The sequence below is a fragment of the Astatotilapia calliptera genome, chromosome 11, assembly GCF_964374335.1.
Source record: "Astatotilapia calliptera chromosome 11, fAstCal68.1, whole genome shotgun sequence".
Taxonomy (NCBI): Eukaryota; Metazoa; Chordata; class Actinopteri; order Cichliformes; family Cichlidae; genus Astatotilapia; species Astatotilapia calliptera.
Genome location: NC_137432.1, coordinates 1091530 through 1116616, shown reverse-complemented (window position 1 = coordinate 1116616; position 25087 = coordinate 1091530). Strand labels below are relative to the sequence as shown.

The 25087-nt window shown below is 41.3% G+C and overlaps 1 protein-coding gene across 2 annotated transcripts in view; it reads right to left on the bottom strand.

Moving 5' to 3' along the window:
- grik2 (glutamate receptor, ionotropic, kainate 2) overlaps window positions 1–25087 on the bottom strand; it is a 323504-nt gene that overhangs the window by 243568 nt on the left and 54849 nt on the right. For both annotated transcript variants that reach the window (XM_026183896.2, XM_080308219.1), the window contains exons 2-3: window positions 7351–7518; window positions 5371–5628 (exon numbers count right to left, since the gene is read on the bottom strand). In XM_026183896.2, coding sequence (XP_026039681.1) covers window positions 5371–5628; window positions 7351–7518 — 426 coding nt within the window. The remainder of the gene's footprint in view (window positions 1–5370; window positions 5629–7350; window positions 7519–25087) is intronic.

Genomic DNA, 25087 nt, shown 5'->3' with positions numbered 1-25087 from the left:
CTCCCGAGCATAAACCAGATTGGTCCACCTGTGATAAATATCCTTATAAGAGAGCAGCCCTTCCACCATCCAACTCCCCTTCTAGTCCATTGCCCCCGACGAGGAAGAAGAGTTCCTTTTACTGAGCCATCAATCATCATTGGCCATAGAGATGTTGAAGTAACTCCTCCAGACGGCCGATCCACATGTGTGATAGGAGTACTGGCTGATGAGTCACTAAGCTGCTGAGAGTCAGGGTCAAGGTTACTTTGACCCTCACCACTTTGGACAGCTTATTTAAGTTCAATGACATTTGGAGAACCCGGAGAAAGATTAAGCAGAAGCAAAGCTTCAGAAATGTGCACATGCATCCTGCTGCTGCCCCCCCATCAACACGTGTATGGGTGTAAATGTGAGGAAGCTAAAACAGAAAATATGTATTTATTATTGGAAACTAGATTTATTCACCCAGACTTCAATGATTTATGCTCTTTCCCTGAACTCAGTCTCTGTAATTAATTGTACTCTTCACATATTGCATCACATATATCAACACCAAAATTGTCACAGAATTTGAGAATGGGAGCAAATAAGTTACTATATGTATGATAGAGGAATGGAGGGTAACAGCAGGAGATCTCTGCGCCTCTTCTTCTCCACTCACTGTGTCAGCTTTCACATAATTATTATTCAGTAAATCAGCAAATAAATATGGGACTGTGATTTGAAGGCTTTCACCCATTAAGAGTCTCAAACGTTGCTAAATAATCTCAACTCTTGCATGTATGTAGCGTGCATGTGTGCTGAGCAGTGAGACGAGGCTGAAGTCACTGCTGCGATGTGATTAGTCAGGAGTGTGCCAATCAGACCATAGCCTGGTATCAGCATCACTGAATATCAATGAGCTGTTTTGTGTGTTATTGGGAACTGACACATGGATGGTGGAGAATTGAGTTTAAAGTCAATGTCAATTGTAACTACAGAAGTAACTAAGAGCTGACGGCAGCCCACACCAGATTTCAGGTTCGCCTGGATTCGGACCTGCATGCGTAAGCGCACAGTGGCTAGCTGGGGTCGTGAAACATCAGCACTTTATTTTGCTCAAAGATTTCTTTTTGCCACGTCAGGATTTACTGACCTTAAAAAACCTGAGTGGAACACCTTTCAACACGTCCTGTCATATTATCCATCTGCCTCTTCAAACTGGCTGAGTGAAACTCACCCTGTCAGCCTGTTTGGCTGTTCACTGGCAGACTTAAAGAAGGAATATTTCTCTACTATCAGCAGCTCATTGTATTTGTATTCTGGAACATTTTCCTCAGTTTGGGATCTTTCTAGCTTTAGTCATGTTTTGCTTTTATTACACATTCACTCTTGCTGAAATCCATGCCATCCATAACAGCTCGTAATCTCTTCTAACAGCCTTCCATGACTGGACTAGGAGTGGACTGGGGGTGTATCTGTTCCATCTACCTACTGACTGCAGTGTTGAAGCAGTCAACTGGTCACAATTTCCTGCACAGATCTGATACTCAAATTATAAACAGCCAGTACAAACAAACAAACAGTTTTAGACCGGAGCAGCATTCAGTGTACACAGAGTCTGATGATAACGACAGACATTAAGAAGACAGCAGGAAACACCTCACAGGTTTAGTGTATCATTCAAATTTAGTGTATCAAGTCTTTTTCTAATAACTCGATTGTTTTTGCTTTCAATAGTGTTTTTTTAAAAGCTCCGTCTTCATCTCCACCACCAGCATCGAGACTCCGGGGGATTCTCCGCTTAACTCCTGTCGCTACTGAGATTCTGTTTTGCTGTGATGGGCCATCAGAGTCTAACTGCCAGATAGCTTAATTGAATGAACCACAGTCAGTATCTGCTGATGACGCTATCTCTTTATTGAACTTGCTCTATAAACAGTTAGGAGTTCACTAAGCTTTATCACATGTGTCATTGTAAGAGACTGAGCTTGAAACCTTGATGGGTAGAATCATGTTTGGACTCTGCTCAGGGTCTTTTTCAGAAAAAGGTTGTGTAGTAATAACAGACAAAATGACTCATTGGTCATACCTGAAACCTGATGCTTGGACACATTTGGTCCATGGAGCACACTGATACATAAAGTAGCACACAGTCAAATATATTGTGGGTGTAATCAAACTTTGCAACAGCAGCAGCTGCAGCAGTGCTATTCCTGGTTGTTGTACGGATGTAATGGCTGACTGGGGGAGCTATAACACATGCTGCTGCCATTTCAGTTTGGCTATTACAAAGTTGAGCCGTTAGAGGAGGACCATTATTGTTATTGATTTGCTTGTTTGCCGCCTTCATGGCGGAAAAGCAGCACACAAAGAGAGATTGTTCCCCCCCCCTTTATGTCCCATTCTGGAAAGCAGGTGGAGAGCAGCAGATGTGGACTCCTGAGGAAGAAACCGTGAGATTATATAGAATAGAAATGTTCTGCTACATTGCCTTTGTCTTGGTACTTTAGGCAGGTAGCTAAAGGTAGCAATGCAGCAAGAAAGAAAATACAAATAAAACCCAGTCCTGCTGGAATCTGTTCAATGATTCAAACCAGTCTCCTTCAATGCTTCAGTTTGCCCTCAGTATCCTCTATCAGGGCTATCTGCATTTACTATCAAGTCACCTGTGTAAATGCTGACACTGAGCAGGTAAAGGTGTTTGTAGGTCAACCCAGGAGCTCATTTCCCATCACCAAGACAGAAAATCAAGCTGTTGTTAACCCCAGGATGAACTAGCTGTGTCCACTTTACAACTTAATTAACTGCGGTTGTGGGATCAATCAGTTTCAAAGCCCCACCCATAAACTCCATCACACAGACACACACACGCACACACACAAACAAACAAACAAAATACTTGAAGGCTGCTCCAAAAATGATGAGATTATATTTTAAATATTGTTCCGTTCTCTTCCAAACACCAGCAGCTGTCTGTTGTAGGTTTGAGTGTTTGCTAAAATAAAAATAAAAGCATTCTAACGTCTCACCTGTTTGTTTTTTCTCAGGCATACATGTGGACTATGTTTATTAAGAGAGATGAAGCTTGTGTTTCTGTCATGTAGTGATTGTGCTTAACTATATGAAGCTTATGAGACATTATGAAACAGAATTTAGTCAAAGTCCTTAAGATACGCTTTTAAATGATCTTTTTTTTCTTGAAGAGATCTACTACATCATATATAATTTCTATGTCATGTGTAGTTTCCATTGCAGATATCAATCACCGTTAAATTAAGAGGGGATGGCAGTAAAACCCCGGAGCTATGATGTTGTAGAGCGATCGAGCTGGGGAAGTCGGTAAGTCCAGACCCCCGTGTGAACTTATAAGTCCTGGCTAGTGAAAACGTGAGTACAGACTCGCGTACTTGAGTATTTAGAAACGGTCTGCAGTCTGTGAACTGACCTCAGCTAACGCCAGCTAACAGCATTCGCAGTCAAACCCGCTCTCAGCCATACGATATGTGACTACATGCTCATCCAACTGAGCTAAAGATGCGTCCAGCATTGTTTAATCACCAAAATTGGAGAAGGCATAGAGAGAGGGCAGCCTAACATATGAAACAGGAAATGATATAATATTAAATAAATTCTACATGTCAAGTTGTGTGCCAATATTTGCTGTGTAGTAGAACTGAGACATTAGTCATTAAATTCTCAAACAGAAAAACATTAAACATAAATATATAAAATATAACTTTTTACAGGGAGACAGGAATAAAAAAGACCCAGCTTAAAGTGGAAGAGAAGGAGCTTTGGCTGGACCTGCCCCTTTGACCAGGCTCCTGATTGGTTGTCGCGGCGCGACTTGAAGCTGGAGTTCATATTTTTCCACCTCAAGCTGTAGATGCGATATGCGTGAATGCACCACACAAACTGCCGCGCGTATTTCTATTCGCGCTTCAAGTGTGACTAACACGTTTTCACGACGCAAATCTGCTTCTGAATTTTCGCGGGACCCCCAGTCGCGCTTCATCGCGCTCCTCCATTGACTTCATGTAAACCTGACGCTCTGGTCGCGTCTATCGCGTTCGGTGTGTACGCACCGTCACTAACACTACAAATCTCACGTGTCTATGGCTGACTTAAAACCTCTTTTCCACTGCTTATCTCTAGTCCTGACTATTCACAACAGAACGTAAGGACAGTAAACCACTGATAAAATCTGCTATTTGCAGATTTCCCTGATCACGTGTGCCTACTGGTTTGTTCCACAAAGCATGCACTAGCTGAACACATGCACTGCAGTTCTTCGATCCAGGCCAGTTCAGTTGCAGCCTGTCTGTTGGATGGAACTCTGGGAGGCCTGGCAGCCTGTCTCCATGCTGGCACTTACCCTGACCTCTGGCATATGGTCCATGTACCCAGCCTGCTGGCTTATTTGTCATCTGGTGACCTAGACTGGACTCATAGTCTGAACAAGGTTTCATTCACTGCATAAGGAGAAAAGCTACTTCCTCACAGATTATGAACTCAACAAGCCAAAACCTCAGTAAAAGCAAGTGACACAGAGAGTTCTTGGATTCTGTAGCACTGCTGTAGTTTTGATTTACCTTTTGTTTTTTAGAGTACACTGAAAGATGTACTCTAAAAACATGAACTACAAACATGAATGAATGTTTGTAGTTTGTAGTGAAAAATGTGTGTGTGAAAGGTCAGACTGAAAAAAAGTTTAACCCTCTATTTTCCAAAACTTCAGCAGTTTGTAATGTATTACACTTTATGTCTTAGTTTGCAGTATGTTACTTAATTACTCAATGAGGGAAGTATTTTTAAATCTATTTGTTTCAATACTTTTAAACTGATCTGAAAGAAACTGTCCCATAATTATTAGTTAACAGGTTAAAGGCCACAGTCACCTAGATTAAGACAAATCTCAATACGAATGAGGACATATACGGGATCTCTCTTTTAGTTTTTACGTATATACATAAAGCAAAGTTCAAAGTTAATCCAAAAACACTTAAAGTCATTTCCACAATAATTCTTCTACCTGCATGAACACGTAGCTCATCGTTCGTAACCTGCTGCAGATTAGGGCCTAGCTTTGTCTTAGCATGCTATCTGTGCAGATGGATTTCTGTTAGCAGTATGATGCTTCTCTCCTGGATGCAGTTTGAACTTAACCATCCTGCTTTTGTTCTTTTGTCCAACAAAAATAAAAGTCATGTCCATACCTTCACGGTAGACCACTCTACTATTTTCCTCTTCCCAAACACAAACTGAACATTCAATACTGGGAAGGAATCTTTTCAAGTGAAAAGATTTTAGCATGAAATGCTATTAAAACATTTATAAACTCTCAAAGTTTTTTAAATGTATATATGACAAGAACTTTCAGTACAAGAACTGTGTATGCGGCCTTACCAGTGCTGTCATCATAAACCACCGTCACCGTCTTCCATTTGAAGAAGTGGACCAAGTCCAGGATAGCCCGGCTGAGGGAGGAGAAGTCTGGATAAAGGCTCACGTAGAAGACATCTCTGTTGTCTGACACCTGATGCTTCCATTTGGTCTGGATGTGTGGGACCCCAAGGGCATTACAAATAGACTGGACAGCATTAGCAGAGGAACTGTGAGAGGGACCGAAAATCGCTGCTACCCCAAGAGAAAGCTGGTCACAGGCTAGGGAGACAAAGCATTTAAATTGGTTAGCCCGCTGCTCCTCGGATGCAATACGTCAACATTAATCTGTGTTCTGCATCAGACCACTGCTCCATGATAGATGTAGATAACCATTACACAGGTCAGCTTTGCATACATTACAGATGAGGGCAGAATTATTTATTTACAATTCATCATTATTCATTCTTATGAAAATGTCATTTTTCAAAGGTTTAGTTTTATGTTGTGTGCTTTGATCGTTCTGCTTTGCATATAGTAACATATTATTTCACAAAAACTAAAACCTACCAAGGTCAACATTATTAGTCACCCTGATGCAACTGTGCATGATTTTTACTGGATACGTTTTTACAGGATTGTAGTTTCCAGTAAGTGCAGTCCCAGCCTCATCTTCTTTGGCAAACCTCTCAAACTCCTCCTAATGGTCTTCTGACATGGACCTTGGTCTTCAATTCATCCGACAGATTTTCAATAGGACTCATATCGGGGCTTCGTGCAGGTCAGTCAATATCATTCATTTTGGTCTTCTAGAGGTTGGAGCAAAATATGTTTTGGATCATTAAAGTGTGGGAAGACAAAACAACAAACCAGACCCAGTATTGAATTACGAAATTCCCAGTTGCAGATTCACTGAAGCATCCCTACACTTTGGGTTATACGCCTCTTCCTTCTTTCTTGGTAAATACGCAGCAGCGCTGTGGCCAAAGAACTGTAGTTTTGTCTCATCTGACCAAAGGAAGCATGCCCAGTATCCATAATCGTTCTCCAGGTTACCTTAGCGTACTGCAGTCCAGCTTGAAGTGGTCTCTTCTTCTTTGAGTCAACAATTTTTAACTTGACGAAGTCATTTCCAAGTATCATCAGTTGTCATGGGGTCTTTCGACATCTCTCTCTCTAGATTTTGTTACAGAGTCGTTGACATCGTTGGCTTCCTCTAACAGGATTATCCTGCACTGACTCTTTCATTTTCTTGATGTCTGCACTCCAGTTTTTGATACTTGGAAACACTTTGGCAACTTTGCTTCATGAGCATCAACAACTCTAACCAGCCGAAACGGATTTCTTTTGTTTTTGGCGTCATGCTTTCTCAGACAGATCGAAACCATGCTAATGTTTTCATACTGGATGTAAACTGGAAGATAACCCATTTAACTGGTTTTTACAAGCTTTGGGCATTAAAGAGTTAAAGCACATAATTTCACAGCAGTGTTTTGTGGCTCAAAGAGGAGATAATAATTTTGTCCTCATGTGTAGTTTTGTCTATTGACAACAAGTCTAAATCTATTAAATATACTCCCATCATGGGTCTACAGGTGCATCTTCAGTTTGATGACTTACCAACAACACATATCCTTGTATTTGCTGTGCCTCCTGATTACCTTATTTAATAAAAGAGACTTGAGTAAATCACTAAGACAGGATATAATGGCCCATAATTGATAAGGGACTTGAAATGTCAGCCTGATGCACACAGAAAACTGATAGATTATAGCACTTTATTGGCTGTCTCTGGGGGCCAAGCAGGTCTTTGAATTACTGCCGCTGAGTCATTACCTGGAACCAATCAATTATCTCTGTTTACATTTGTAGTGCTCAGCCATTTCTCCCTCGCCTGATTATAACTGCCACAACCTAAACGAGTGCAGCTCAGCTCAGGGGCCTGAAACAGTGACTACATATATATTTATATGAATGCACACACAATCACAAGCAAGCAAATACCTTTCCTGGAGGCCTCGAAACTGTCATAGATGTTTATCCTTTGGATGTCATAGGTGAGTGTGGTGTTTGGAAGCAGAGTTCTGTTTCTGTTGATTGTGTTTAAAGCAAACTTAAAGGCGAGTTCCTCCGCACCTGATGGGCCACTTTCAATGGACTCAAATATCCCCCCTGCAAACAAAGAGGCATACAATCAGTAACAGTCATCAATAATATGAGACTTCTGCTCAGCTCACATAAATACATAGAAAATAAATGAATGGCTTTTTAAAAGTGGCTAATTTTACCATACGAGAAACAAAGATTCAACAATCAAAAAGACTTTCATGTCATTAAAGGTTAAACGCCATCTCAATTAGATAACACTGTGCCCTGCGGTTTCTACTTTTGGCACAATATAGCAGCTACTTCTGAATCATTCCACATATCGGGTACATGCAAGTCCCAGGACACAAACATACCAAATATCTACGCTCGCACACTTTACCTTTTCAGTCAACTCAAAGATGTCTCTGTGAGAGACCGAGCTCTTGTTGAGCTTCTGACCATCATAAACAAGTGCTTTCTACCACGTTTCTGAGTGTAGCATGTTTTAAAGGGAACCATGTTTGTTGGTTCAGGCGTGACCCTCTGAGCAGTAACTTTAGCTCTGATGAAACTACTCGATAACCGCTCATGTTAAAAGCAGCACAGAGGCAGAAACTGTTCCACTATTAAAGTCCAAACTGATGTAATAGAGACTTGATAAAAATACTTAGAAATGAGTCATCAGTTCAGTTCATTGCCTTACGGCCTCCTCTCCTTAGACAGACCATTTCCACCTGCTTCCTCCTCTCTGACCAGGTTAAGAGAAGGTGGGCAAGGCTGAAGGCCTCAATGGCTCTTAGAAACTATGCCTGCCAACTATCTGTGAGTCACATTTACAACCTACGTCTGACTGATGCTATGGAAAGCAACCTGCCACAGAGTTGCAGATCTCACCAATTTAACACAGAGTTGTGAAGAATTATCTTTTGGCACAAGCAGAATAGGAAGTCATGTGACTGATGATCTCTCTGTTACCAAGTCAGATGTGCACAGCAAAATCTCCAGTGTTAAATTAACACTGGAGAGTGTCTATATGGGTCCACACCTCTGAGTGTTAAATACAACACTGTTGAGTGTTAAATTAACACTTTGACAGTGTTATATGTTTAAAAGTAACCTAGTCAGTTTTGAAGATTAACAATGGCTAACACTGAGCAGTGCTGATTTTCTAACACTGGAAAATAAATATTCCAGTGTTAGAAAACCAGCACTGGGTTTTACACCAGGGAAAATCCATTATTACTGCAAAAGCCATCTGATCGAGACCAGACGTTAAAATAAAAACCTTATTGCCCTCCATTTGAAACTCTGTAAAGGACTTTCTTCAGAAAGCCAGAGGAGGTTATTGTAAAAGTGTGAGCACTCACAGCTACAGTCCTCGAGTGAATACGTCTGACAGGCAGCAGATGAATGGACTAAGAGAAGGCCTAGAGAGCTGGGGGTAAGGGTTTCTGTGATCAATGAACTCTGATTGGCCAGTGAATCAATCAATCAAGCCTTTGGCGAGCAGTGAAGAGCAATGGTAAAAGAAGTGTTGAGGTTTTTTGTTTGGGGTAGCCCTACGGCCTGACCCCACTGGCTTAGTGTCAGTCAGAAGGAACCCCGACTCTATGCTTTATTTACTCCAACTACAAGCACTTGACTGCAGAGCTCTCAGCGAGTCTGGACATAATCCGCACACATCACTGTACAAGCACTGCACACACACCTCCATCCATCCATCCATTCGCTTCCGCTTATCCTTTTCAGGGTCGCGGGGGGCGCTGGAGCCTATCCCAGCTGTCGTAGGGCGAGACGCGGGGTACACCCTGGACAGATCGCCAGTCTGTCGCAGGGCCAACACACAGAGACAGACAACCATTCACACTCACATTCACACCTAGTGGCAATTTGGATTATCCAATTAACCTATCCCCACAAGCTGCATGTCTTTGGACGGTGGGAGGAAGCCGGAGTACCTGGAGAGAACCCACGCAAACACGGGGAGAACATTCAAACTCCACACAGAAAGACTCCGGCCTGATGGTGGAATTGAACTCAGGACCTTCTTGCTGTGCGGCAACAGTGCTAACCACCGTGCCACCGTGCTGCCCTGCACAGTGGACACACACCTGTCACCAGCAAATACACTGAGTCTGTTACAGTGACTGAAATATTTAGAAATGCTCTTTATCAAAGGGGATTTATTCGGTTTAGGTGCAGGAACGTAAAGCAAACCTCTGAGCTGAAAGACGGCTGGCAGCGGCTGAACTGTTGAAGCTTACATTAGTATTCATCTCATGAGGGAGCTCTATTTTACATGCTATAATGAGTTTGAAGGAATTAATAAGCATCAGTTAAGCAGGATGTACTATAATTGGAAAACCGAGTGCTTGGAATTTTCACACACCATACATTTGCCATGATGATTCTTCTTGTTGTAAATGTTGACTGTGATGGTGTCAGTCTGAGCAGGAATAAACTTCTACTCGTTTATCTTCATGGACATAGAGCAGAATAAGTGATAGAGGACAGAAGCAAAGAGAAAGACAATCCTCCAGTAAAGCCATTTATGAACCAGAGTGTAGAACTGGGATTGGTTTTCAAAATGTTTCTTTTCCAAACTTCTCAACATAAATTCATCAGTTTCCTGGGATCACAGTGGAGCTTCCCCTTTAACAGTCATAACTCAGTAAGAAATCCTGCTTGTGTTCATCATCAGTGTCATGCATTAAAGTTTTCTTTGCATAGATTTAGTTGGGCGATACTCACAGTATATTCTCTTTGTATCGTTCCAGTAAGCCAGCAAACATGATATATCGATCACAGTAATACATAAGCTAACTAAGCAGCTAGTGCTATGTTACAGTGCTGCCCAGTGCTGCTGTTTGTGGTCAAAACACATTAAGACTATGCTGACACTTTAGTCCTGTTGTTGTAATTGGTTGGTGGTTAGAATGAGAGTAAAGGTGCCACTTACAGGCATCATGTACACAGACTGTATCAAACACATGTGGAGAATCTAAGGATTTTAAGATTGTTGAAGGCAGATGTAATGATGTAATGTAGAAGATAATACAAGCGTAAAAAAACATTATCCCTGTGTTACATATTCTATCTTTTAAAAAGCTAAAAGAAGCCACTTTGTATATCAGTGTTTGTTTTTTCAGTGTCACTGGTGTTACATTTGCTCTTTTATGACCACCTCAATGTGTCTGGGTTTGTGATGCTTCTCTGGTGGAATCTGTACACATGTGCAGACTGTTATGAAGCTCATCTTAAATTGATCCAGCGTGGAGACGTTACAGCCTAGCTACCAAAATGTTTCTCGATCGTGTTTTACGGGGTAACCTGTTTGTCACTGTTAGTCACGATGTCTGCCAATCTCCTAAAAACTCAGTAACCAAGAGAAGACATTACATTTTACAAGATTTTACATTTTAAATTACATTTTAAAGATGCTAAAGAAGCACCTTGGAAGCTTTACGTGTGTGTGTGTGTGTGTGTGTGTGTGTGTGTGTGTGTGTGTGTGTGTGTGTGTGTGTGTGTGTGTGTGTGTGTGTGTGTGTGTGTGTGTGTGTGTGTGTGCAGCAGTGTAGTTGTGATCAGTCAAGAGCGAAATCAATCAACAGCGTCTTTACTGATCCCAACGGTCCGTGCACAGAAAAGCCAGCAGGCAGGATGCTCAGTGAAAATGAAACATGCACGATCCAAACACTGATTAATCAGCGTGAGTACGAAAAGATTCACAACGACTATCTCAGGAACTCGCTCAGGTAAACCTGGCTGTTCACAAATCATATTTCCATTGTCTCCACACAAAATACAAAATTACCCACAACTACTTAATTATCGTCTCTGTGTTAATTATAATTCATATATTTTAAAATATATATTTAACTTGATAAGAAAATATCTTCATTTTGTATCAAAGGCAATCGTTGTCTTTAAAATACTAAAAATTTGCAACTTGTTTGCTACAAAACGTTATTTAGCTTTGAATAGACTGTTTGTCATTTCTGCTACATTGAAATAAATTTCTCTCTTGAATGGGATTCTTATTGTTGTTGTTGTTGTTGTTGTTGTTGTTGTTGTTGTTGTTGTGATCATATGCTTTCACCGTGCAGACAGGGATAACTGTGAACTAACTTCCATCTTATTCGATTCATATTTATATTTGGTCCCGACGTTTCTGAAAAGAATGTTATGGCTTTGTGTTAACATCACTTTTAATATGTGGGCATGTGTTCAACCAGTGCCCTGAATGTGATCTAAAGAACAATGCTGCACCAGTTTCTCCGTCAGTCTTATTTTCATCCTAATAATACTTTATAACCAAAGCAGAGGTAAAGTAACTGTTAAATACTATTCTCACTTTATTATTATTTGTTCTCACTTTAAAAATAAGGAACACAAATACATGGGTTGGTGGGTTTTTGTTACTGATAAATTGCAAATATTGAAATGTTTGCATTTTTTTTTTACTTCACTTAAAATGTGGCTTGAATTTACACGGCAACCTTAGTTTTTTTAATCTAATTATATCTCCAATGACTTTGTGCTAAATGGTAAATGGACTGATAACTTATACAGCGCTTTTCTACTCTCCCGGAGTGCTCAAAGCGCTGCCTCAACATGCCTCATTCACCCGGTCACACCCACTTCTAAACTCAAGTGCAACTAATAAACAGTCACACTCCGAGGAACGCATCGGAAGGCAATTTGTGGTTAGTATGCAGACTGCAGGAGCCAGGAGTCAAACCACCAGCCTTCCAATCAGGAGCTGATCTGCTCTACCACCTGAGCCACAGTCGCCCTGGACTACACAGAGTCCCTGCTGACACAAAGACTCAATAACAACTGTGTTTAATCCATTAAGTTACTGTGCTCCCTTTGTGGACACGTGTCGCGCAAGCATCAAAACGATTCCCACCCCAGTCATTAATGATTAATTACGATACTGCCAGTAGCACTAAATCCAGAATCATCTTCACAGGACTGAAGAAGAGTCAGACATTGATTGGGAATATTAACTTTAGCAAAAATACGCACTTCTTTTTCAGATGCCCTGGTCAGGAGTGAAACCCCGACCTGTAGTTCCAAAGGCGAGTAGTGTTACCGCGGTCCTGCAGACTAACCAGCGTCTCTGTTCCACTGTGGTTATCAGTGACACTCAGAATTCACACCGATTCAATCTGTGCTGTTTTAAACTTGATTGTTAACTGAACACCTCGTTCACAGTCAGTGTTTCATTAAAAAAGCTCCTTTTAACAACTGTGCTGTGTTTCTTTGTTTTCTAAAAACGTGTGTTTTTCTACTTTCATCTCAATTTTCTTTAAACAAAAGACAAATAATCTTCGTTCAGCTCATCATTTCTGTGGAGTGAAAATTATTTATGAAGAAAACTATGCTGACTTCCTCCACCCTCTCTCTGCACCTCAGCTGCTGACAGTTTGATGGTGATCAGCATCAGAGCATCAGTGCTGCAGAACGGGAAGCGTAGCATGACGAGCTCCGAGAACACGTTCCATCTTTATCACAGCTGAGCCGTGGCTGTAGTGGACGTGGTTGGGGAGGGTGGTACTGAGAGTGGGAGGGGTGTGGATGTGGGTGCAAGTGGGCAGGAGGAGGCCTGATGGAGGCAATAAAGGAACAAAAACATGCATGGACGATGGAGAAAAAAGGTTATCAGTAAGATGCAATATACTAAATATACTTATATAAATATGTTTATATGTTTAAATTACATCAGTCTCACTGATGCTGGGTTACATTAGAAAACATGTATTTCATGCAGGTGCATGATATGTCACAGTTCATAAACTGACAGGATCATCCAAATACATCTGGGTATCATCTGATTAGTTATAATAATGAGCCACTACTTATAGGAAGCATACAGAGATTAAATAAGAGGGGCCCAATAACTGATGATCAGCTCTACACAGCATTCAAGGTTCTCTGTGATTCATGAGTGTGAGTGGAGACAAAATCCTGCCTCTTTGAAACCAACTAAGGGTCGTTCCTGTGAGACCGAGCACACTTTCTAATCTGTTTGATGCTCAGTGTTGAATTCTTTGTGAGCTCAGTGGTGTCAGTGCTAGGCTGGACATCATGTAATAGAAACAGTTTCTGTGCTTGGATATCGATGAAAGGCTGAATAGGACTGACAAGAGTTAATATTTGAGAAGCTACTCATTTGAGACTACTCCACCACGTAACCAATAATAGAGATGAGCTGATCATTATTATGTGCAGCAGTATCCAAATTTTTATTTTGCAAGATGGGTTGAACACGTGCAGTCTTTAACGATCCCAGGAGCGCACCACACAACAGCTGATCGTCTTCAGGAGCTCAGAGCTCAGCTGCTGCTTTTTAAAGACGTCGTGGGCGTGTATGCAGACAGCAGGTACAAGGGCTAGGCAGTGTTGGGTGAGTTACTTTAAAAAAGTAATTAATTACTTTGTCAATATTGTATTTAAAATACTTACCTAATTACTGTGTCAGAAAAGTAACTTAATTACTAAATAAGTAATTTTTTTTTTTTTTATCTCTAGCCATCAGAATTGTTGTCTGAAGGCCAAGAAAGATGCCAAGCGGATTTATTTTACCAAGTGGATCATCATGGCCTTCCCATATTGGTCCATTTGATTGACCTTTATTATAATTATGTATTTATTTTATTTTCAGTTGCTACAAACGGGACAGACATGACTGGGGGATAGGACAGGGAGAAAGAATGAAAGAAAGAGGGAGAGAAACTCAATAAGTAATTTAACTAAATACTTCTTAAAATCCCTCTAAAGCTCGAGTGGACAAACAATAGAAATTAAACTCTTTAAATAATAAATACATTTTTAAAGACGGAGACTCTACAGTACGCAGCGCTAGCATCTCTTCCACAGTGTAGCCTGCAGTCATTTTTTAAGCACCGTCTGCGCTGCTGAAGTAAAATCAGGTTTTGCTGCTCAGCAGGAGTTGTCGCGGTGTTATCCATGGATGATGATGAAGGATCGCTCAGAAGTGTTCGTCTATGCTCTGTGTCAGGCGCTTCAGTAGGTTACTCGTGCTATTAACAGCAGCCCATGGTTTTGACATATCACTGTAATGTTCTTGTCTGCTTGTTTCAGAAAAGTGAAGATACGGGAGTATGTCCACGTCATGAAACAGCCACTCGCTTCAGTCCGACAGCTTCCGCTGGAGAATACGACTGTGCAGCAAACTGGTGTGAAATGACGCGCAGCTGCACTACAGTGATGTTAGTGCGGCAGAGTTTATTTCAAATTATTGAAATTAAATAATGATATTCAGCGAGTTTAATTATTTTACAATGTAACGCAAGTACATTGTAAGTAACTGTAATTAAAATACCTAAAAATGAACAGTAATTAGTTACTCTACTTTTTCAGTGAAAAAGTAATTTAATTACAGTAACACGTTACTTAGTAGTAATGGAATTTGTTTAAGGGTTTGTAATCAACGGCAGTAAATCAAACAAAGCTGGACTATTGTTGATTTTTGAATGGATAATATCAGAGGAATGACTCTGGTCTGACTCTGTAAGATGCAAATATGGAGACTCTCTTTAACAGTGTGTTATGACAAACACTCAGCTCGTCTGATGTTTATCTTTTGATTTGCTAGCACTGTAACATTTCTCCGTGCTGTTTACCACAAACAGTTTTCACTTACTCCTTCATAGCAACATGTTTTCTTATGTTTTGATTGAATACTGTGCCTGTAAGACCTTGTTCAGGTAAAATTGTGCAAGCATGTTTTATTGACTCAAACGCTAACCCGTGGTTTCACGCTGAGAGCGTGATCATAAAAACAGGACTCTAAATGTAACGCTTTGGGCCAAGATGACTTCTTTCTAAATCATAATGGTCATAACGGTGTACTCTTCCAGCCACTGGAGCATGATGAATTAACTTTATATATATTATATGTAATATATAACTTATTGTATTCATTTAATTTTATATAGTGCCAGCTCACACTGGCAGGCCTGGGCGCTTCACTGTAGGATGGAGTTCCTACAATATAAAAGAGTCTTATATGGTTTTAATGTGATTAATCCTCTTTTTCACTCTGCATTCATGTTCTGTGCGCCTGTGCAAACCCTGCAGAGACACCGAGTTTCTTTCACTAAACAGTATCATCATTATTCAGCGGCCTGTTTGTACTGAACACTTTGTACCTTTTTATATAAGATCAACAGCAGAAGGCTTTCTGTACTTCAGGGAGCTGTCTGCAGCAGTACAGGAGCCTCAGAGCGAGAAGACTGAAGACGTTTTCACGCAGTGAGCCGCTGGAGAATTGCAACTAGGTTGTGTTTATTCTGTCATCTCTCCTTTATTCAGCTCCGTTTTCTCATCCTGTTACCTTCCTGCACTTTGTTTTTCTCTCCCTACCACTCATCTTTTCCTGTGACATCCTACGAGCGAAGATTACTATAAAAGATATAAGTGTGCGATGTGTAATTTTCCTCTCTTTCTCCTGATAGAAAACCTAAGGAATGCTCTGCTCGGCACTTTCACAAATGTCAGTGCTTCTCCACCATTGTCGAGCACTTGCACAGACACAAAATGTCAGCATCTCTCTTCAGTCACAGTCTTTGCGAACTGCTCTCATCTTGAAATGTCAATGGGCAAACCATAATGAGAGGAAGCAGATTCTTGGAAGGCAGACAGCACAGCCTGCTGCAATCCATTATATAGATCTGCAAAGATCTGCTGTGGTGTGTTGGCTTCCCAGGACAGAAAAACTCATCCTCTGTCCACAGACCTGTGACCCGAACAACCACACAGGCCTCACTCATCTGTACACCAAAGGAAATAATTGAGTTTCACACATTTAATGGGAACACTGAAGCTGTGCGGTCGTGCAATATAATGCTGTGTTTAAAGGACAGGCAGGCAACACAGCTTTATTTTGCTTAACAGTCCAACCTCGTCCATATGCACAGTTAGCTAAGTGCGTCTGTGCTGAGTTAGGCATCCAGTCAATCCAAGGGAGCAGCTCTTAGTCTGCAAGAAAATACAGCCTGCTAACAGCACAGGATGTAAGTCCCATCTTCTCTCCTTTTCCTCGTTTCCTGTTTGTTTAACGATAACATCAGCTGACCAGTACTCACAAGTTTTCCTTCTGTTTCTAATGAGCAGCTTTGTTTTTCATTGGTTTTCTGTGTTCAGACAAGTGTGCGATATCGTCTCACGTAAAGGGGAAACGCGGGAGATGATGGGCCAGAAGTCCACTCCCTTGAGGCGATTTGTTCCCACATACAGCCTGATACATTCTTCTCATTGTGAAGCGATCCTGGTCTGAGATCCGTCAGGGCTCCGGTGAAACATGGAGCAGCCTCAGTAACTGATTCAGCTAAGTAGGAAACTACTGCGTCTGTGCAGACACAGCCTTTTTTTACTCGTTCTGATCAACTAATAACTTATTAACTAACAACTAATAATCTTGACGGCTCGGATGAAGATGTGTCTGTGGAGACGTGTCACTGTGGCAGTCGCTCTGCCTGTGAAAGGAGGGTTTCCTCTGAGCGCTTCGATCCACGAGGACTGTAGGCGTTACTGGTCATTAACACGAGAAAAGCTTTTCTCTCATTGTGACAGAGCCTGAATTAATACAAAGAACGTCACCAGAAGTCTGTAACGTATCAACCCTACAGATATACGTTGTGTATAAGTGACCCGTGATACACACAGTGATTTGATGCGCTGTTAATAAGACAGCTTTAAGCTGGACCATAAATATAGCAACAAGCAGCACTGTCCATAATAGAGAAATTAAGGTTTGATGCAGCTGATAAATAAAAAGGACCAGGAACAGCGTGATGGATGGTTGGCATTAGCCCATTCTTTTACAGATGATTTGCAAGAATACAAAGTGAAAAGTGAATTCTTCCCCTCTCATACACATGCTATAAATCTATCCTGCAGGGATGTACACAGAGAGAAAACGTGAGAGGAGGAAAAGGAAGTCCTCTGCTTATATCATCGTTGGAATAATTCTGCTCACATCCATCATGCGCTCAGTTCATTTTTCACAGAATACTGGGCAACACCTATTTATTACAGGAAATGTTTTTAAAAGTGGAAAAGAAGACATTGAAACTGGGCCCTTTAATAGAGACGTTTCACTTTTTCCTCCTGTGAGAACAGACAGAAATGGGTGGAGAGGAAGGCAACATGCTTTAGAGATAATGAGAAAACAAAAGGCAAGAAATTCTATTTTCTGCAGGGGAAAGCAGCACTTTCAGCTGTGCATTTATTTATAATGTCATAAAAAAAAGATCATTCAGATTGTGTTGGACGCAGGGACAGCGCACTGATAACACAGCAAACTGCAGGTCTGGCTTTTAAAGCAAATCTCTCAGCCCTGCATTGTTCAGCTAGAGTGGCTCTGGAGGTCTGACCTCTGAGTCTCATGTCTGAGTCGCGTACAACAGCTACAGTGGAAATCTTAATTGTTTGATCTCATAATTGTTGCATCAGCATGACTGAATGAGTCCGCGACCAAAGACAGTTTTCTGAAAGACTCTGTGATTCTGTTTGTTTACAACCATTCACAAACTTCATGAAGGAATTTTCTGACAGTTCAGTTCCTGCTTAGGCACTGAGATATTTTACTACTTATTCTGCTGCTGACAAAGACGCAAATGCAATCTCATCTACGAGTTCCTGACACGCGTCCAACTAAACCACAATGATGGTGCAAGAACAGAACAGAGACTCTCTAGTGTCCGGGTCACTTTAATGCCGGGGGGCCAATCCAAACGAAACCTTACAGTAACATCATCACCAATACAGCTCGGACTGACATCGACATGTTCTTTAGAATATATGTCTACTTCATCATCATCCTGCAAATGCAATGTTATGTTATTTATTTGCATTCATTTCACATGCCAACTCACTTGGTCATCAGCCAGGACGTTGGATCAACTACACGAACTAAATATGGAAAAAAGGGTTTGAAGAAAACACCGTAGGCATCACGACATTTACATGATACTTAATCTGCTCGGAAAAGACCGCTACACGTTTGACTTTACAGAGCTGTGATATCACAGTCCTGAGATTCATGTGTTACCCAAAAACAAACAAACAAAAGTCTAAAAAAAATCTAGCTTAAGTCTGTTACTGTCTAGCAAATCACCAGCCACACATCCAGGGTCAGACTTAATCCTGTTTCCTTCAAGGAGACAATAACAGATGCTGAGATGTGAAAGACTGCAGATCGAGAAAGGTGCCGGCATTCAAGGATTCATCGTGAAATGTAGACGTGATGCAAAGGAAAAGAGAAGTGTATGGAGCAGATCACATCATTACATTAATAAATATCAAGCTGGAATGAAACATTCACACATAATATTGTTAAAAATCTATTCATTATCATTGATTCTAAGATTATAAGCTGTTGAATAATAAGTTATTTTTTATGTGATTCAAAGCAGACAAGCGTGATGCTGACAGAAGGCCTGAGCCACATACAGATGTTACACACACTGAGGATGAACACGCCATTAATAAGAAAGACAGGAATGTAGGACAGTAAAAATAAATGTTTGTAATTTCTTACACGGCTGCAAACAAACAGGGTGGTCATGTGTGAAGAGGAAACGGGCGTCACTCCATCAATGCAAGAAGAAAACACATCATGTCAACTTCAAACTGCCAAACTGGATGCACCGTTTCACACCACTGACACAGTCCAATGAGAAGTCGTAACAGTATGAATGAAGAAAACAGCTGATGTGCATTACAGAGTGAGAGAGCTAACTATAGAATAGAATAGAATAGAATAGAATAGAATAGAATAGAATAGAATGGCACTTTGTACATGTACAATGAAATTGTGAGTGCTTCACACCTTCTGTTTGGATAGACAACAAAAGGTTGTAACGTAATTAATACTGAATAGAAAAACCTGGAGTAACTAGAACAAATCGGTTAGCTGGAGTTAAAAAGTCTTGTTGCAGTGGAGACAAAGGACCTCAATGTTCAGATTAACAACACACTCATCTACCTCTGCTGCCGCTCTGCCCAGCACAGCTTTCAGTCTGTTCTCTGTTCCTTATGTGAGTCCAGCCTCCTGAAAAGCACTGAGCTGGATCTTTTCACCAGGTTGTTCGGGTGTTTTTGTCTGTCAGTCTGCACCTCTAACACACAACAGCATTAAAAAAGCACTGAGCACCACACTGTGATGAATATCATAACATGATAAGTATTGAACACATCACCAATTTTCTATCCATCCATCCATTTTCTCCCACTTATCCTGGACCAGGCTGCAGGGACAGCAGCCTAAGCAGACAAGCCCAGACTCTCCCCAGTCACCGCCTCCAGCTTTCAATCCAATTGTATTTACACAGCGCCAAATCACAGTTGCCTCAAGGTACTTTATATTGTAAGGTAGACCCTGCAATAATACATACAGAGAAAAACCCAACAATCATATGACCCCCTACGAGCAAACACTTTGGCGACAGTGGGAAGGAAAAACTCCTTTTTAACAGGAAGAAACCTCCAGCAGAACCAGGCTCAGGGAGGTTGAAAAGCCTTTAGTTAATTCAGTCTGCTCTCTCTTTCTAGTCCCTGTCAGGACTCTTGCTGCAGCATTTTGGATTAGCTGAAGGCTTTTCAGGGAGTTTTTTGGACATCCTGATAATAATGAATTACAGTCGTCCAGCCTGGAAGTAATAAATGCATGAACTAGTTTTTCAGCGTCACTCTGAGACAGGATATTTCTAACTTTAGAGATGTTGCACAAATGGAAGAACGCAGTCTTACATATTTGTTTAATATGTGCGTTGAAGGACGTGTCCTGGTCAAAATGACTCCAAGGTTCCTCACACCGTTACTGGAGGCCAAGGTAATGCCATCCAGAGTAAGAATCTGCTTAGATACCATATTTCTAAGCTTTTCAGGGCCGAGTACAATAACCTCAGTTTGATCTGAATTAAGAAGCAGAAAGTTAGCGGCCATCCAGGTCTTTATGTCTTTAAGACATTCCTGCAGTTTAACTCATTGGTGTGTGTTATCTGGCTTCATGGACAGATAGAGCTGGGTGTCATCAGCATAGCAGTGTAAATGTATGCTATGTCTTCTAATGATGCTGCCTAAGGGAAGCATGTATAATGTAAACAGAATTGGTCCTAGCACTGAACCCTGTGGAACTCCATAATTAACCTCAGTGTGTGAAGAGGACTCTCCATTTACATGCACAAACTGGAGTCTATTAGATAGATATGATACAAACCACTGCAGTGCAGTACCTGTAATACCTACAGCATGTTCTAATCGCTCTAATAGGATATTATGGTCGACAGTATCGAACGCTGCACTGAGGTCTAGCAGGACAAGCACAGAGATGAGTCCACTGTCAGAGGCCATAAGAAGATCATTTGTAACCTTCACTAAAGCTGTTTCTGTGCTGTGCTGAGCTCTGAAACCTGACTGAAACTCTTCAAATAAACCTCTGCAGATGATCTGTTAGCTGTTTGACAACTACTCTTTCAAGGATGTTTGATATAAAGGAAGGTTGGAGATTGGCCTATAATTAGCTAAGACTGCTGGGTCTAGAGATGCTTTTTGAGTAAAGGTTTAACTACAGCCAGCTTGAAGGCCTGTGGTACATAGCCGATCATTAGAGATAGGTTGATCATATTTAAGATCGAAGCATTAATTAATGGCAGGACTTCTTTGATGATCACTAAATCATCACTAAATAGGTTGTAAATCAGTCTCCAGCATCTCACATCTGCTTTTCTCCATGGCCTTTAGCACAACTACATATGAATAATTTCTCAACATTTTTTCATTTCAAAACAGTCACAGCTGAACATTGTTAATGCCTTTCACTCCTTTCTTTAAAAAATCCCCCATCATCACCTTTAGCTTTGCTCACCCCATCTTTGTCTGTCAAAAGGTTTCAAATCTTTCTTTGAACTCATATCATTGCAGTGATGAACATAATTAAATTCTTATTTCATTGCTTGTCCCCTGAGTTCCCAGCACCAGGCTCCTGCATGACGACACATAATGTTATCAACTACAGGTGATTTATGTCGGTCCTGAAGCCATGCCATTATTCACAGTTACAGCTATGAACACTGTCCCCTCTCATCTTGCTTCCTATTTTCCCCCTCAGTTTTTAACTCTCTCCTTCTGTAGGACGCCCGTAGGAGTGTCTGTGCGTGTGTGAAGGCAAATAATGGTCAAATAATACATGAAGAGGAATTTCCAAATGAGTCATTGCAGGTGGAGAGCAGCTTTCCCTTTGGGCAGACTGAAGCATCTGTTATGACAAGCAAACCAAATCTGAGCTTTCCCTGGAAGAATTAGGAGTGATCCCCGTCACGCACACTCTCTAGCGAACATCTCCTCCATCTCTGACACTTTTGTCCCTGCTGGTTCTTCCTCCCCTCAAACATCCACTTCTTCCCCCCGTTGCCCCACCTCTTCCTCATTCCCACAATCCGCTATCTCACAGCACCTGTCACCTTCCATCTTTCATCTTCTCTTCACATCTCCAAAATACAGCTCTAAAAGGAGGGAAAAGGGAGAAGGACCCTTTTGTGTGTGTGTGGGAGTGGGGGGTGAAAAAATGAGTAAAAGAGAGCGAGTGCCTCCGGCAGGAATGTTGAGATAATGGTTTCATTTGGAGAGATTGTGATGAGGTGCTTGAAGGGAAAATCCCTTTGGATGGTTGGATGAGCTACGTCTCTCTTTTCATCTCTGTGCCGTCCTTAAAGCCACGAGAACATTGGACCCTCTGCCTTTAACTAACCCTGACAGCCCAGCTATGGGGAGAGGAAAGCTGCCCTACACAGCCGTGTGCCTCCAGGCTCCTTTTAAACATGAAAGGCTCACATTTGCAGTCAAGCACACATATAAAAGGCATAAAAGCCCAGAAATAAGTCAATCAGCAATCAAAGGTAATATTTTTCATCTAAAGCCAGAACATTAAAAGCATTAATGTCCAATTTGGCACCATGTTAAAATGCTGGGAACATGGGCTTTTTTATTAGTGGCTCCTGACTCCAAAGAGGCAGAGAAACAAGCAGAGACAGAAACACTTCATAAATATTCATAACGCCTTTTAAAAGTTGTAATCATTTTTCCTTTTATGCATAATGTAGCTTATTTATTTCACACATTACCATGCATTTGGAGGAAATTGTTCCCCATTTGAGGGAACTTGTGTCTCTGACCGTAGTTGCTGGGACACAGAGCCAGCTGCCAGCTGGGGGATACGTGCAAATGCTCCAGTAGATTTTGATGTGTTGCACATGTTTAGCTGTTTGCAATTAATTATTTCTAGAAATTCAAAATAATGGAGGTGGTAGTTTGGTGAGCCATGTCACAGAGCCGGTTCACCAGGACATCGTACCAGATATTTATCTCCAATCACGATCGGAGCTGAAAACCTGCAGAATTTAAGTCACACCCGCATGTGTTTGCAGCGTTTCACTACATGCTGTACTGTGCATGCGACAGTTTGAGTTTCACCCTTCCCTCAAATCAACACTAATTCATCTCTTTAAATCATTTCATCCACTCGCAGCGTTTCAACAGTTACAACAGACCTGTCTCTTCCTCCACAATATACTTTTATAAACACTGATTTAAAAATATTACAAAATGATTTTTATAATATATATATATATAAACTGAATAGCTGCTGAAAGACAGGTTATCAATTCAGAAGCCACATGTATGATGTAACAATCAAAGATGATTTTACAGAGGCTAAGACAGCCTGAATCTGTCATTTAATGTAAGCATGACGCATTTCATTTAAACGTTTAATAGTGCATTGATGGACATTGTAATGAAGCTCTATACAAAATACCAGCTTTAAAAACAACCAGTGCTTTGAGCTGCTTCATAATTACTGCACTACAGCTGTTATCTTTGAAATGACTGTTATTGTGTTCATGGACTAAATGAATGTTCCCTTCATTTTTGAGTGAATACATTTTAAACCTCTAGTCCTTAAAAAGAGGAGACTTTAAACAAAGTTAAAGCATTTCATGTGTGGGGTAAGCCCTCATCAGTACTGCAGTTTAATACGATATCTTTACTATGATGATCTCCTTTAATGTCATCGGTCTGTCAACTGCAGATGAAAGAGCACATTGGTGGAGTGCTACAGAAATGGTTGTTCTTCTGGGAGGTGCTGTCAGAGTAACAGTTAGTTCTTGGTCACCTCCCTAACTAAACCCTTTCTATCCCGGTGGTTCCACACGTCTCCCTTTACAAATGATCGAAGCTGCTCAGTGGCTCAGTGGGACCCACAGCAAGTCCTTGGACAGCGCAGTCTGTGCAAGCACTGCCCACCGTGGGATCTTATATACACGGCTTTTAGCCTTTCTAGATTATTTCCACTAAACTAAATTTACCAGCCGAGTTATAGAAACATGATCAGTGGGAAAAGGATACACCTGAGCTTCATTTGGAGTTTCATGACAAAGCTTGTGAATACGCATGAACATTATAAATATATTTCGTTTTTATTTATTAATTTTTTTAATAAATGACAGATGACAAAATGTGGAGCAAGTGAAGCCCTGTGAATACTTTCATATGCAATGGATCACTCAAACTGAAAGGACATTAATAATGCTTGTTGTTGCAAATGTGTGTCATATCTATGCCACCATCACCATTACTGATGTGATAATGGCTCCAACATGGAGGCACAACTTTGGAAGCGAGTGTTAGTCGTGGCTACAGCACAACAAAGAGGCTGACAGTGTGTTTGCACTGACTCCCTCAGCGTCTTGATTCCTTTCATTTCTGACATTTATGCATTAGATTGTCACAAAATGCATTTGCATAAAATATTTATCTACATGTAGATAACAAGGCGGAAACTCAGACATGCAAGAACTCTGAGTCCATCAGTCACGATGACATGAACCTCCCACTCAGCGTGGTGTAGCCTGAGCGTGGCACAGGCCCAGGACCAGCTCTGCCTCCCACATGAGTTACCAACAACACCTGCCAAGGTCCAGTTTCACCGTGCACACTCCAACTAACACAACTCTGCTTCCATTACTCCCCCGCATGGATCCAGCCACTTCCACTTTCATCGGCATGCTCAGTACATGCAGCAGGGTGTGTACTCAAATACACACTCTCTCTCCTAATAGCCAGATTAGCACGTTGATAGCATGTGCTCACACTTCCCAAACAGAACGTGTGCAAAGCTGTGGAAACACACAACATGGTGTGAATGCTAACGGTGGGAATATAGTGGAAATATTTCTCACTTGGTCTGTTCGATGCAAGTTCCTCGAATAGCAAAGTGTGAGAAAAATGTGGCATGAATATCTACAGGTAGTACAACCACAGCCAGCCACGGCGCCACAGAGAGGGAGGAGCTTCGTCAGGGAGTAGGTGGGGGGTGGGGGGCTGTCGGGAACGTGTGCTCAACAACAGGCAATCAGTCCACGAGGAGAATAAAGAGTCCACACTGGCTGAATCGAGGCGCCACACTAAGAGCATCCTACAGCCAACCCCCTCCCTCTATAGCCCCTCCTCCTTGTTCTGAATCAGCCTGAAGTGAGTTCTGACACGACTGATGACTTTTGTTACGCGTGATTATATTTTAGTGTGTAAACAGTCACACTGTGTTGGTGGGATGTTGTTAGGA